Below are 15,474 nucleotides of genomic sequence, written 5' to 3' on the forward strand. Positions count from 1 at the left end.
TATTATTATGACCCACAGTAAGATACATTTTCTTCATGATCTCACACAGGCACACATATTTATATATGTGTGTATGCATAAATGGAAAAAACAGTGGCATTGAACTTCACCATGTGTGATGCACTTGGGTATTTTATGTACTATTTAATTTTAAAGAATGCTAAATGATTTTACATCCCACTAAATCTGTAGCTTGGAAAACGATACTCTAGATGTACTTAAAAGTGCTATTGGTGTCAGCCCCATGGCCTACTGGTTAAGTTCGGCATGCTCTGCTGCAGCAGCCTGGGTTCGGTTCCTAGGCATGATCCATGTACAAAATAGAGGAAGACTGGCACAGCTGTTAGCTCAGGGCAAATCTTCCTCAGCAGAAAAAAAAAAAGTACTATTGCTGGAAAGTAGGTATTCATGTCTTCAATCACTGTGTACTTGTTTGAATACCCTACTCCCTCCCCCTGCAAAATGACTGTCTGGCTTGGTACAGAATTCTAGTTTTACATTTATTTTCCTTCAGCATTTTAAGCTAATGTGCCTCTTTTTGTCTTCTATCATTTCTGATGAAAAGTATGTTGTCAGTCTATTTTTTCTCTTTTCCATCTGATAGCATTTGAGATTTACTCTTTACCCTAGATACTTATTAAGTTGTATCATAATATATTTAGATGTACATTTATCTTATTTTCCCTTTTTAGTACACAGTAGGCTTTTTCATTCAGAAGACTCCTATCTTTCTTCAACTATGGAAAATTATCAGCTATTATCTCTTTGAATGTTGCTCTTTTCCTCTCAGATATGTGGTGGAGTTTCTCATTTTAGCCTCCATCATTTTTTAACCTGTAAGTTATTTTCCCCATATCTTTGTGTCGTTGCATTCTGGAAGATCTCTTTAGTTTTGCCTTGCAATTCACTAATTCTTTCTCCAGCTATACCAATGCTACCATTTAGTCTATTCAGTTTTTCATTTCAATGACCATATGTTTTATTTCCCGTATTTCCAAATGGTTCTTTTTCATATATACCTTTTTTAAAAAAAATAATCTCCTTTTCTGGTTACATGGATGCTAATATTTTATATCTTTGGACATTTTAAACATACCTATTTTAAAATTTCTTTTAATCAGATTCTACATTTATCTCTGATTCTTCAGGTGTGAATTCTCCCATTTGGGACTCATGCTGCCTTCGCGGTACTAAATGTCTTTGTGTGCTTTGACTGTCTGAAATCATACCTTCTGTGCTCCTCTATGTTGGCTGCTTTCCCCATTGCTCTGGCTCTGACCTATGGGTTTCACAGTTCTAAACCTCGTTGTTATTAATACGATTCCAGGCCCTGTGAGATATTAGCCTACTTCTCAGTCTTTCGCAGGTCCCTTTTTCTAGCCCCTTGGAGAGCTCAGTGCCTACTCTCTGCCATGCATGGGACATGTTTAATTCTCATTCCTGTAAGAATTAGAATCCCTGGCCACAGTGCTTATGTCCATTTCCAGATTCAGCCTTTGCTTACTTGTGTGATTTCTCTTGTCATTTCTGACCAACAGATGAAAATACATACACTGGTGATGTATGTTGTGTGAAGGTTAGTTTCTACAGTCTAAAGGCAAAAATCACATATGGTCAAAATTACTCTTTAAAAGATCTCATAAATTGACCACAAAGTAGATTAAACATTGTCCAACAGTCAGTTTTTTTCTCCAGCACTGAAAGAGGTTGAGCTTGACCAGATGTAGCTGAATTATGTTTAGAGGCAATATTTTAAAAAAAAAAACTTATTTTTAAATAGAGTAAAACTTGGCATAGTGAGAGGCTGCCTCTATGACAGGCCTAAAGGAACTGAGCCAAACTGAGGTAACAGCAGATTTATATATCTCATCTCACACTCCAACTAACTGAGAAGATGGTGAAAACTACTATCTATAATATTTAAATTATTTCTTTTTATCTCTCTCATTCTTTTGCCTAGTATAGGTAGCTAAATTTGCATTAAATTAAATATACAAATAATGCAACTGCACTCTATATATGCATACCTACAAATACATGTATATTATACACTTTTAAAACAAAAAAGTTTTTAAAGTCTCAATACATTAGGAAAGTTTTCGTTTTTTTATGGAATGTCAATGTTATGACCAAGAGAGTACTAATTATAAGCACCATTAACTTTCTAAAAAAGTAGCAAGGAGGGCTGGCCCCGTGGCTTAGTGGTTAAGTGCTCGCACTCCGCTGCTGGCGGCCCGGGTTCGGATCCCGGGCGCGCACCGACACACCGCTTCTCCGGCCATGCTGAAGCCGTGTCCCACATACAGCAACTAGAAGGATGTGCAGCTATGACATACAACTATCTACTGGGGCTTTGGGGGAAAAAAATAAACAAACAAAATTATTAAAAAAAAAAAAAAAGTAGCAAGGAAATGATTTGTAAAGGTAAAATAAAACAGGGCCCGCCCGGTGGCGCAGTGGTTAAGTACGCGCGCTCTGCTGCAGTGGCCCGGAGTTCACAGGTTTGGATCCCGGGCGCACACTGACACACCGCTTGTCAAGCCATGCTGTGGCGGCATCCTATATAAAGTAGAGGAAGATGGGCACAGATGTTAGCTCAGGGCTAATCTTCCTCACAAAAAAATTAATTAATTAGTTTAAAAAAAAAGTAAAATAAAACATATTACATAGTGGTTAAGAGCACGGGTTTGAATCCTGGTTCTCCAGTTTCTTTGCCCTATGACCTTACAATTGGCTTCTCAACTTCCTCATTTGTAACATGGAAATAATATTACCTACCTCATGGGGTTTTGTAAGGATTAAATAAGAAAATATATGTAAAACACTTGTCACAGTTTTTGACACTATTACATGGCATTAGCTGTAATTGCCGCTGTGATGATTATGGTACTAGATTAAAGGAAATATTCATCCTTAGAAGAAATAATTTTCAAATTAGTATAATATTTGGTAAAGAGTTTTCTTTTCTACTGCTAGTAAGAGAGTACATCTTTCCATTTCAGACGTTTGGTGAACAGGTTTTAGACAGTTAGACAGAGACAGACAGACAAATTGATACATAGCAAAACTTCTTGACAAGTAGCCCTACATTCAGAAGATTTTTTGAAATGCCATGTTTTTCTACTCACATGTCTATGCAGCCCTCAGAACAGTCACATGAATCAGTAAACATGTTGGAAAAGTTGTTTAGATAATATGCTCGTGGCCACATAGTCTTTCTGTATTTAAAGTATGGAAGCTTTCTATTGTCAATTTCATTACAGAAAGAAATGGGCACCGATTCCATTCCATTGCTAATATCCACATCAGAAACAATTTCTTCTTGCTTTGGGTAATTTCGAGTCAACTGAACATAGGTATTGAAAGAAAAGTTATCTGTAAATAAAAAGTTACACTCTGTCTCAAGCAGGTAACGAAAAACTTCCTCCACGTTTCGTAGACTCCTTCCACAAGGGGTTTTATAACTCACATGGAGTGCTGAAGAATGCGAGTTTGTCTTCGCATGTCGTCTTTGGAAGTGGCATTTGATTGGCAGCTGTAGAGGGTTTTCTCCCTTGAAGGTTAGTGGTGTTTTTATCAGACAGGCACCAGAGCAGTCATGACTTTGATAAGATAAATTCAAAGATGACTCTTTTTCTCTAAAGTCTGCAACTTTATTTTCCAGAGGGGGAATTTTCTTATTTTGGGGGAATCTGTTTAAAATTAATTATTTATTAGTATCTCAAATTTATAGTACAATTCCCATTTTTAAAAAACACTGCACACTAAAGTGGTAATTAGTTCCTATTTTCTTCTTCTTAGATACCACTAACATAAGCCAGATTCTGAAATAAACATTTTAATATGTTCTGCAGCCATATAAAGGTTATACCTCAAAGGGTTTTCTTCCTCCAGACATCAAACATGTGCTGTTTTTTCCAGCACCACTTCTTCAAACAATGATTTGATTCAATTCTGACACTATCTACCGGGAGTTAGCATTAGATCCCACAAGTTAAAGGACTCAGGCCCACAAGGTGCCCCCACTTCAGATGCCAAATACAAGTCCCAGGCCACCCATACTTCCAACCAACCTGCAGGTTTCCACAACCCCCTCCTCAGGTTTGATAATTTGCTGGAAAGACTCACAGAACTCAGGAAAGCACTTTAATTCCTATTACCAGTTAATAATAAAATATACAACTCAGGAACTGCCAAATAAAAGAGATGCACAGGGCAAGGAAAGTGGGAAGGAGCATGGAGCTTCCATGCCATCTCCATATATGCCACCATCCCACCACCTAAAAGTGTCCACCAACCAGGAAACTCCCAGAACCTTGTTGTTCAGAGGTTTTTATTCTACAGAGGTTTCATTAACGTAAGCATGATTGATTAAATCCTTGGCCAGTGGTGATTATCTCAATCTCCAGCCCTTCTCCTCTCCCTGGAGTTGGGAGACAGGGCTGAGAGTTTCAAACTTCTAATCAAAGTTTAAAAAGCTAATTAGGAGGCCCTCACCAAAAGTCATCTCATTAGCATGCCAAAGACACTCGTATTACTCAGGACATTCCAAAGGTTTTAGAAGCTATGTGCCAGGGACCTGGGCAAAGACCAAATATCTTTCTTATTATACCACAACCTAATTTCAGAATATTCCAGCTATAATCACTGAACTTTTTGCTACAGCACCTAACAAATTCAGAGTTCATTTAGAGCATGCACTCAATAAAGAGCTGAGGAAGGTTACATCTTCAGGCAAAAAACTAAAAGCCAGCCAAAAAATAATTAATTCATCAAGAATCCTTTATGCTGTTTGTTTGCCTTCAGCAATTGTACCAACTGAATTTTTTGCATATTATGTAATCCACCTGGCATCATACTGACACATATGAAAATGGTAAACTGACAGGAGAAAATGAAGTTATTAAGAAAGAAAAATCTGTGAAAAGATTCCATGTGTTTAAAACTTGGGTTTTAAACTTTCACAAAGAACCTAAGTTTGTTTTCCATATATTTTCTATCTATCTTTAGGTGTCTGTCATTTATTATAAAAGTAATCTGTGTTTTAGAGATATTTTTATACTCACCATATAAAGCAGCACTGTCCAACAGAACTTTCTGCATTGATGAAAATGTTCTATAGAACATCTTTGCTGTTAAATTGGGTAGCCACTAGCCACATGTAGCTGCTGAGCACTTTTAAATGTAGCTAGTGCAACCAAAAAACAGAATTTTAAATTTCACTGATTTTAATTAATTCAAATTTATAAATAGCCACAGGTAGCTGGTGGCTACCATACTGAATGCACAGATATGAGGTTTCCCATCCTTTTTCCAGCTGTAATTCTCTCCACAAATCCCACAATTTATTTAACTATTTAACTAACAATTTAACTGGAAACACCTTTAGTATTTCCAATCTTTTGCTATTACAAATCATGATGTAATGAATAAGCTTGCACCTAACAATTTCATACATGTAAAGATTTATCACTGCAGAATACATTCCCAGAAGTGGGAATACTAGATCATAGGGTAAATGGATTAGTAATTTTGTTAAGATTGCCAAATTGCTCTCCATGGGGTCAGCTCCTTCAGCAATTTATGAGAGTGCCTGCTTTTGCAGAGCCTCATCAATCAATGGCTCTTGATGCTTTTGGATTTTGGACAATCTAATAGGTAAAAGGATGTATTATAATTTGTTTATAAATCTTTTAATGTTGGAAACATTTGTTTCCAACTTTTCCCTATGTTAATACTTTGATGAACATCCTCATACATAAATCTTTGTCCAAATTCCTGATTATTACCTTAGGATACACTCCTTAAAGGGGAATCACTAGGTCAACAGAATATACATTTAAAAATAACTTTTTATTAATAAAACTTTCAAACACATACATAAGAGCATATTTTTCTCACTAAAAAAGATTGATATATTGGACCCCCATATATTTGTGAGAGCTGCAGAACTCTCGGCACATGACGACTCTGCCCCAACCTGTGCACTAAGAGACAAGAGAACTCTAGCAAGGCTTCTAGCAGCATAAGGCCATGTGTCTAGGATGACCCCAGCCCCCAATAAAGTGCCTGCCTGAGAAAGCTCAATGCTGCCAGGAGAATTTACTGTTTCTTCTAGCCAACGCCTGAAGATAAGCCCCTGACCTTTCTTTCTCACAGAATTTACTAAAAAATGCTTTACAATTGTGAAACTTGCCTTGGTCCCTCTGAGATGTATATGTTATCTCCTACAACTCAGGAGTGTCTTTCTCAAGGACCTGAAAGCCATTCCTTTGAAAGGTAATCATCAGGAAGGACAGGGCCTCTGTCTTCCAGTCTCTGTGGGAGGACAGAATCCTAACTTTGAAAACTGGCAGCTAGCGCACACAGCTGGCCTCCTGGGCATTCACGCTGACCAACTCTTTGTAATTTCTCACTTGAGCTCCTGCCTTCCTCCCTCCCTACTCCCTTATTTCTCTTTAAAATGCCAGTCACCTCAGCACAAATCGGAATGGAGCTCAGCTCTTTCCCCTACTGTCAGTAGTTACTGGATAAAATCTGTTTTCACCACTTTAATGTCTGGCTTTGTTTATCTTTGATACTTGTTACCAAGCTTCAATAATTATCAACATGTTGCCTATTTTATTTCATCTATTCTCCCCCCTCTTGCCCCACCCTGAAACATACTGGAGTATTTTAAAGCAAATCCTAGACATTATATCTTTTTACCTGAAATCAGTATGTACTTCTAACAAATAAGACTTTTAAAACATTGTTTCCCCTTTAAAGAACTTCAATCTATTTTTGTATTTTTGAATAATGTTGGGTGTGCATTCCACAGTAAGAAATATATTCTATAATGTACCTTTTGTTTTACTCTTCCATTTAACTTCTTCTTTAGCCTAGTCTACTTTAGTAATTGTTTTTCTTCGTTTATTTATTTATTTTGGTATCCAACACTTCCTTGCTTTTTAAAGCCTGTGCCTAGAATTGCTTTTCCCCTATTATCAAGTGCCAAGTTCCTTCCTACCACTTTTTCTTATAAATCATTATAGGATACTCTGAACTCTGAGCACTTCTATTTATTTGTCTATCTGAGATATAACCCCCTTTGTTTTGCTGCATTCAGTATTCATTGTAATAAATTCTCTTAGGCTCTCACAGCTTTGTTCTGTTTTGATGTAGGCTACTCACTCTCAAGTAAGTTATACATCTACAGGGTTGTATAACCAGTAAACTGAATGTTTCATTTCCCTTTTCACCTTGCCTTAACCAAATAAATTATGTTTTAAACTGATTTCTGTGGCATCTTTTTCTCCAAATGTCATTATTTGATTTCCCCTATTTCAACTATGATCTTTTTTTGTTTCTGTTTTCCTATTTTGGGGGAAGGAGAATATGAAATACTAATTGGATGACTCAAAAGGTTCTTCTCTGAATATGAAGGGATTAACTCAGGGTATATGTGACAAAGTATCTGGGTTACCCTTAGTTCTTAAATAATAACTAATATTTGTATAGTAGTTTACAGTTTACGGTGTGCTTGTACATAATTTCCTCATGTAACACTTAATAAGTACAGCTGCGAGTTAGTGATTACTGGAAGAATATAAGATTAGAACTACTTAGGACTAAATTTGAAATAGTAAACACACTGGTAAAATCTGTAATTTGGAATTTAGGATTTCAATAAAGTTAGCCAACCCGGCTTAAATGTACTCTTCTGGTGACTAATCTAATAAAAATTAAGAAGTGTAAGCCTCAAGTTATCGAGCAATAACAAAGGGAGAAATATCTTACTATATTTAATAAAAGTTAGAAAACAAGAAGCAGAAAAACATGGAAATGAAACACTGATACGAACTTTAGAAATGATTCTTTTCTTACCTGTGCCTCATTTCATAAAATAAATGAAAGAAAATCAACTTACTACAAGTCTCAAGAGTAAAGTAACCTAATTTCAATCCCATTTTATGGGGAGGAAGATTAACTTTCTTATATGTATGAAGACACATTACTGGAAAAAACAAAAATAAAAAGAAAGAAAACCAATCCTATGCAGTGTTGTAAACCTAGTTACTGATCAAAACCATTAAAATGCTGGAGGTAAACAAAAGATAAGTAGGTATGGCTATCCAGTATTGTTTGCACCTGTCTGCCAGGCTCTGGGTAGGAGTTTCTCAGTCTGTATGTGGCTTGAGAACTGTTTTGTCATTAGACACCTTGAACTTGAACTACAAGGCAGAGCACGGCTTCTGAGACTGCCAACTGATTTCTAGCTTTTGGCAAGTCTGAGGTAAAAAGTCATTCTATCCTTTATGACCTTTGAAGGGGCATATTTAAAAAAATGAATGAAAACTGTATTCATCTTAAAGACTGTAGTAGACAAGTTTATTTTCTGCTAAGTTCCTTCTTTGGTCATCCTATTCTCAAAAGTGGTCATTTTAATTTCAGTGGACTAAAAGCTGCTGGATCACGTATTCATACTGGGCTATTTACAGTCTCTCTCAAGAATTTATATTATCAAAAAATATATCACAAGGTAACACTCGTACTAGGTCACATAGTGTTTAGGTGGGGCAGCTATGTTAGGCTATATGGGAACAGAAGAACCAATTGATAACATATGGAGAAAAGCAGAGCTAAATAATGTGGACCTTGACCTCAGGGACTGATTTTCCAGTTCCAACTCTAGTCTCTATACGGCCTGCTGTATTACATTTTCTGTTCTTGAACACTTAACTTATTTACATATGTATGTGTAGGTTAGGTGTATGTGTGTGTGTGTGTATTTTTTTAAAAATAATTTCTGTTGGGTATTTGCGTGCACGTCATATGAAAAGCCAAATGACTTAAACTCACACCTGTGTCTTTTAGTAGCGGAGCAAGCCCACTTTCACCATGTACACTAGCCAAAGCTGCATGCCTGGTATCTCTAATAAATTCCGCTACTTAAGCCAGCTTGAGTAAGTGTGTGTTGCTGACAAACGAAAGTACTTGACTGAGAAAAAGAATTAGGGCCGGCCCCGTGGCTTAGCGGTTAAGTGCATGCACTCCGCTACTGGCGGCCTGGGGTGGGATCCCGGGCGCGCACCGACACACCGCTTCTCCGGCTACGCTGAGGCCGCGTCCCACGTACAGCAACTAGAAGGATGTGCAGCTATGACATACAACTATCTACTGGGGCTTTGGGGGAAAAATAAATAAATAAAATTATAAAAAAAGAAAAAGAATTAGGGGCCGGCCCGGTGGCGCAAGCGGTTAAGTGCGCGTGCTCCGCTGCGGCGGCCCGGGGTTCGCTGGTTTGGATCCCAGGCGCGCACCGATGCACTGCTTGGTAAGCCATGCTGTGGCGGCGTCCCATATAAAGTGGAGGAAGATGGGCACAGATGTTAGCCCAGGGCCGTCTTCCTCAGCAAAAAAAAAAAGGAGGAGGATTGGCGGATGTTAGCTCAGGGCTGATCTCCTCACAAAAAAAAAAAAAAAAAAAAAGAAAAAGAATTAAGCCAGGTTTCTTGACATCACAAAAGTATCTTTGTAAAAGATTTATCATTGGAATAAAGTTTTTCTTTTTACATTTACCTATGTTATAGCTCACTTATATGGAAATTCAATTCAACTCAAGAATAAAATACAAAAAGCCAGTTTTCTATGAGACCTAAAATTTTCACCCTGGTTTTGCCATTAACAAATTGTATGCTCTTGAGCAATTCAGCTGGGGTTGAGAATCTGTGCCTTAAGTTATTTGCCATTTACTTTGCCAGTGTGCCTATGAGACTGCTGGCCTACTAGGAGTTTAACTACTGAAAGCAAAACAAGTAATAAACTCATGATGTGCAGAGGAAATATAAAAGGAATTAAACACAATTCTGGTCAAGAATGAAATGTGGCCTTGGAATTCTTAGTGGCAAAGAAAGAAAACCTGAGCCTAATTAGACATGTCCCTTCATCTGAAAATATTTCAGAAAGTTCAACTCAAAGTTAGATAAGATCTCATGGACAAAGCCTCTGAGTGGGAATACAGCACAAGAAGAACTGCAGGTTCTAAGGAAATGAAGTTCTGATTATACAATCATAAATAATTCTAATGAGATGGGAAAGCAGTTATAGAGAAAGCAATTTAATTTAAGAAGCTCAGATTTTTAAAAGAATATGTACAAAAGAAAAAAAGACCAATTATGAATACAAAATATTGGTGTGAACCTACAAGAAAAGTGTCACAAAAGCTCATGCCTACTAAGAACTGAGGATTCCAAAAATGCTAATAAAACAACAACGAAATTTTTAAAGCTGTGTTTGGAATAAGAAGACAGTGTGTTAGCACAAGGTTAACTGGCAACAGAGAGAAGAAAGAGCTCAAAAACAATTTTGCTTTGTCTTTTACATCTATTAAGTATCGTCCTCAAGTTGGAAAGACCAGAAGAAAATGAAATGAATTGAAGTCTGTGATAGTTAAAAAGGGGTCCTAGAAGAGGAAGACTGGCAATGGATGTTAGCTCAGGGCCAATCTTCCTCACCAAATAAAAAAAAGGGGGTGGTGGTCCTAGAATGCTAGTTTATTTAAATATATTTAAGACTCTAAGCACAAACAAATTAAACCTCAAGGTCTTGAAAAAACTTCAAATATGAATGAAAAATGGGAAAATGCTGCCTTGATTTTTTAAAAAAGGGACAAAGGTTAATACTCCAGAAAGTACAGAATGGTTAGCTTAATATTGATCTCTAAACAATTTCTAGAAGAGAGAATAAAGCATGTGACTTTTAAATACTTAGAATTTGAAAAGCCAAGATGAACTAGGTGAGAAAAGTATAAATTAACTTAATTTTCCTTTTTGATAAAGTTTGGTAATGATATCGAAAGCTATAGCAGTGAATCTTGATTTCTCAGGAAAGCCTTGTGAGTAAAATAGAGAAATGTAGGTGGGACAATAGTAGAGGTAAGTCAATTCATGGTTGGTTGAACAGTTCTTTCTGAAGAGTAATGAAAAGAGGTCTCTAGCAGTGAGCTAACCAGGTTTTAGGTTTTCCTTTGGTCTTGTCTTATCCAATATTGCTTTCAGTGACTTGAATAAAGACTAGAAAGCTTTTTAAAATATATTTGTACAAGATAAAAAGCTAGAAAGAAAACAGAACAGATAGATTCAAATTCAAAAGATTCTGATAAGCTAGGATAACGAACTTAAAACCAGAAAGGGACACTTCACGAGAATAAACCAACTCTTGCATTTAGGCTTAAAATACAATTATCTAAATATAAAATGAGGGACAGTTGGTTTGGTGGTAATTTATATGAAAAAGAATCTGATATTTTAGTGATTTAGAGTGACTGAATTTGCTTTTAAAAGGTAATGAAATTTTGTACTACATATCAGAGGGTCAGAATTTCTAGGAAAAAAATTTGTTTTGTGAGCTACTGTACTGGCCAGTTACAGAGTTTTAAAAGTGTGAACTTAGCTTTCTTTGAGAGTATTTTAAAATAAGTTTTATGAGTCTTTTAGACTTAAACTGTAGGGACATCTCTAATATTTGTAAATGCAAATCATATGTAACAGTGTCAATCTACAACTCTCATAAACACTAAAAAGAGGGCCGGCCCAGTGGCACAGCGGTTAAGTGTGCGTGCTCCGCTGCAGCAGCCCAGGGTTTGCAGGTTCAGATCCCGGGCACGCACCGATGCACTGCTTGTCAAGCCATGCTGTGTCAGCGTCCCATATAAAGTAGAGGAAGATGGGCACAGATGTTAGCCCAGGGTCAATCTTCCTCAGCAAAAAGAGGAGGATTGGCATCGGATGTTAGCTCAGGGCTGATCTTCCTCACAAAAAAAAAAGCACTAAAAAGAAAAAAAGAATTCTACATTGACAATTTTTTTGGTTAATATGTGGCTAAAAGGACAAACAAAATAAGGCAATAAACTTAAAAACTTTCTTTCTATAGAAACTTTTTTGTTTTTTGAAATTCTGTTTCCTGCCCTACCACAAAATACTTTCAGAAACTTCCCTTTTAACTAGTACTTGAAAGTTTTAGTACAGACATTACCCACTAAAAATAAAGACTAAGTGTGAGCGTGTCAGATTTCCTCTTATACAATTCTACTTTATGCTGAGGAATCTTCACTAAAATTAGTGGTAAAGGAGAAAGACAAGGCCAGAAAAATTTAGCCTATTCTCATAAACCTTCTGATACTAATTTAGAGCTGTTATGCATTTTAAAAACTGAACTGATACTAAAAGAAATACTTTTGACTCTTTTCAATACTCTACTTTAAAAGAAATAATCCAGGAAAAATAATTTTCTAGTTAAAAAAAAAAGCCAGATGGTAGATTTCAGTATGTTAATAATACACACAAAGACATCCTAAGCTAAATTTTATTAAAAGACTTGATTACCCAGGGACATTAACAAATAAGTAACCTATTAAGGGACTCATGAGCCTTTATCTTACATAAAATACTAAAATTTACAACTTTTAAAGCTTTTTATGGGAAAGGATCTTTTTTTATATATTATATCTACTTATGTCAAATATTAGAAAGATTAAATCTCTTTCTGGGAGCAAAAGCATTAACAACATAAGTTTAACTTATATACATACAGAAATGTACAGTCTTCTGGAAAGGTGTCTTCATGTGATGTAGAGGGCAATGAACTTGATTTGTTTTCCTGTTCATTTTGGGTCACAGACATATGATCTACATGAATAAAATACAAACATGAGTAACAAGTATACCCAATTAAAAATTATTCACTCTATTATCTAATAATACCTTTACTGACTACAGATATATGGAGCTCTTAAATCTGTAAACATATTAAGATTTCAAGATTGAACCACAAAATTAGGTGTCAATATTTTCAAAAACATTAAGAAAATAAGATAGGATAAAACAAAAGACTTAGGATAAAAGAGATTTCTACTGCAGAAACTCTAGTTTGGCCTGAACTTAAACAACTTTTAAGGTGAACACCAAGTATCCCTACTTCTGCTTATTTTATAGAAAATAAAATAACTCTTAAAGGCTCTATAAAAGGTCACAAATGGAAAGTTTATGTATCTATTGTTTTCTCATTCTACTACTCTATATATTTTTTGGGGGGCAGGAGGGTATTTGGGTACCTCTTTTTGTCTTTCCAGTTGTCTTTTAATATTTCTCCTAGTCTCTCCTATATGTTTCTGCACTTAATTTCATCTCATTTCTTGTCTTTTCTTTTTCTACTTGATCTATTCTTACTCTCTAACATGATGACAATATAGAATAAGTTTTGTATTTAATGAAAAAAGTTATAGATTTCCTTTTCTTATTTTGAAAAATGGATAGGTGGACTATCCTATGTTTGGTTTAAAGATTTTTTTTTTTAATGTGCTTTTTCCTACGCACTGATGGACCTTAAGAAAAAGTGATTCTCATCCTGCCTTGGATTATTAACTTGCATTGGTCCCTTATTGTGCAGACCAGTCTTATTAAAAAGAAAAAAAAGTTTAAGTAAATAAAAGAATACTTTAAGTTATAATCCAAGGTAACTTCTTGGCTAATTGGAAAACAAATATCCCTCTTTAATTTTCTAGGTTAAGAAAGAAGGCTTAAAATCTGATAGCTGAAGAGAGCTATAATAACCAATTAATTAAGAATTTCTGATTTTTCCTAGCTAATTTTTTGCATGAGTCATATAAATCCATACTACAAATATGAATAAAGCAAATGTATATAAAGCATAGTTAGAAATAAGATTTACTGAAAAACATGGAGATTTAAAATTAATCACTAGATAAGGGGGTAAAAGGGAAATAATAATTCCTTTCAAGAAAACAGTATCCAATCCTTTGTATGCGCACACAGCAAATATTTTACAGAGTTATACACAAACAAGAAAAATAAAGGTAATTAGTGGTTTGGGGAGTTTAGGCCAGATCTGGGATGTCTTGTTTTGATCTCAATACCAAGTCCTTTTATTTCTCTCAGTCTCAATATTCTTTGTAAATAAATACTAACATGAAACATTATTACTAGAAAGTTTTTCATTTGTCAACAATGTCAATTAAACAACTGCCCAATTACTTACTTAAAAACATTGCTCTACCACTGGCAAATATATTCTTTTATTTTGACAAATTCATTACATTTAAGATGAACTATGTAGAATACGAAATTATAATAGTCAGCATTTCTACTGATGAAATTATTACTTTAAAAGAACAAAAACAAAAGCTCAACTTACTTATAGTGGGAAATAGATGGTTTCAGATAAAACAAAGACTTTGTTTAGAATTAGTTCCTTTTACCACCTCCTGGATTTAAAGTCTCTCTCTTGCAAAACGAATGTAATTCCTTAAGAGTGTGTTGATTCCAAGTGCTACTGAAGGATACTGCAAAAGACTGTTTTCTTAAAGAATCTATTCTTCTAAAATTATACATTGGCTACTGAAATCGAGAATACTTTTGAATAACAAAATGTTTCTTTCTTTCTTTCTTTTTATTTTGTGAGGAAGATCAGCCCTGAGCTAACATCCATGCCAATTCTCCTCTTTTTGCTGAGGAAGACCGGCCCTGAGCTAACATCTATTGCCAATCCTCCTCCTTTTCTTTCCCCTTTTTCTCCCCAAAGCCCCAACAGATAGTTGTATGTCATAGTTGCACATCCTCCTAGTTGCTGTATGTGGGACGCGGCGCTCGGCCTCAGCATGGCCGGACAAGAGGTGCGTCGGTGCGTGCTCGGGATCCAAACCTGGGCCGCCAGTAGCGGGGCACGCACACTTAACCGCTAAGCCATGGGGCTGGCCCCAAAATGTTTCTTTAAAAGAGACTGATGATGCTAGGCTATATTTTCAGAGATTTAAAATCTTAAGGCTCCAAATTATAACAGTTAAGATTATTACAATTTGTTGACAATATTTGGCAGTATTAATTAAAATCTAGTAAATGCATACTTCCTCAACACTTTAGCAAATTAGTAATAGACTAAGATTTATAGGATAGTGATTCTGATAAAATAATTTTTCAATTTTTCTTTTTCTAGTCCTGGTACATTGTCTTTGATCAATTTCATCTAAAATGAATTTGTTTAGGGGCCGGTCCCATGGCTTAGCGGTTAAGTGCGTGCGCTCCACTGCTGGCGGCCTGGGTTCGGATCCCGGGCGCGCACCGACGCACCGCTTCTCTGGCCATGCTGAGGCCACGTCCCACATACAGCAACTAGAAGGATGTGCAGCTATGACATACAACTATCTACTGGGGCTTTGGGGGAAAAAATAAATAAATAAAACTTTCAAAAAAATAAAATAAAATGAATTTGTTTAGAGTCTGGAAGACTGATGGCCTAATAATAATCTAGAAACGAAAAGATTTTCCACCAACTTATCTACACCGGAATATAACTTTCTAGTATTGTTCTTCACACAACGTGGGTTTATCGTGGTTTGGACTCTTGCCTTTCTTATACGAGAAGCTTTTTTGAAGAAGAGATACATTTCCTATCTCTGGATGGGTAGGACTTTTCATT

At 35.9% G+C, this 15,474-nt stretch overlaps 1 protein-coding gene across 5 annotated transcripts in view; it reads right to left on the reverse strand.

The window, feature by feature from the left end:
- Positions 1-15,474, reverse strand: part of SETDB2 (SET domain bifurcated histone lysine methyltransferase 2) — a 79,922-nt gene that overhangs the window by 47,197 nt on the left and 17,251 nt on the right. For all 5 annotated transcript variants that reach the window (XM_058548136.1, XM_058548133.1, XM_058548131.1 and 2 more), the window contains exons 5-6: positions 12,572-12,668; positions 3,129-3,692 (exon numbers count right to left, since the gene is read on the reverse strand). In XM_058548136.1, the coding sequence (XP_058404119.1) occupies positions 3,129-3,692; positions 12,572-12,668 (661 nt within the window). The remainder of the gene's footprint in view (positions 1-3,128; positions 3,693-12,571; positions 12,669-15,474) is intronic.

This window comes from Diceros bicornis, chromosome 9 (assembly GCF_020826845.1).
Source record: "Diceros bicornis minor isolate mBicDic1 chromosome 9, mDicBic1.mat.cur, whole genome shotgun sequence".
In the NCBI taxonomy this organism is placed as follows: Eukaryota; Metazoa; Chordata; class Mammalia; order Perissodactyla; family Rhinocerotidae; genus Diceros; species Diceros bicornis.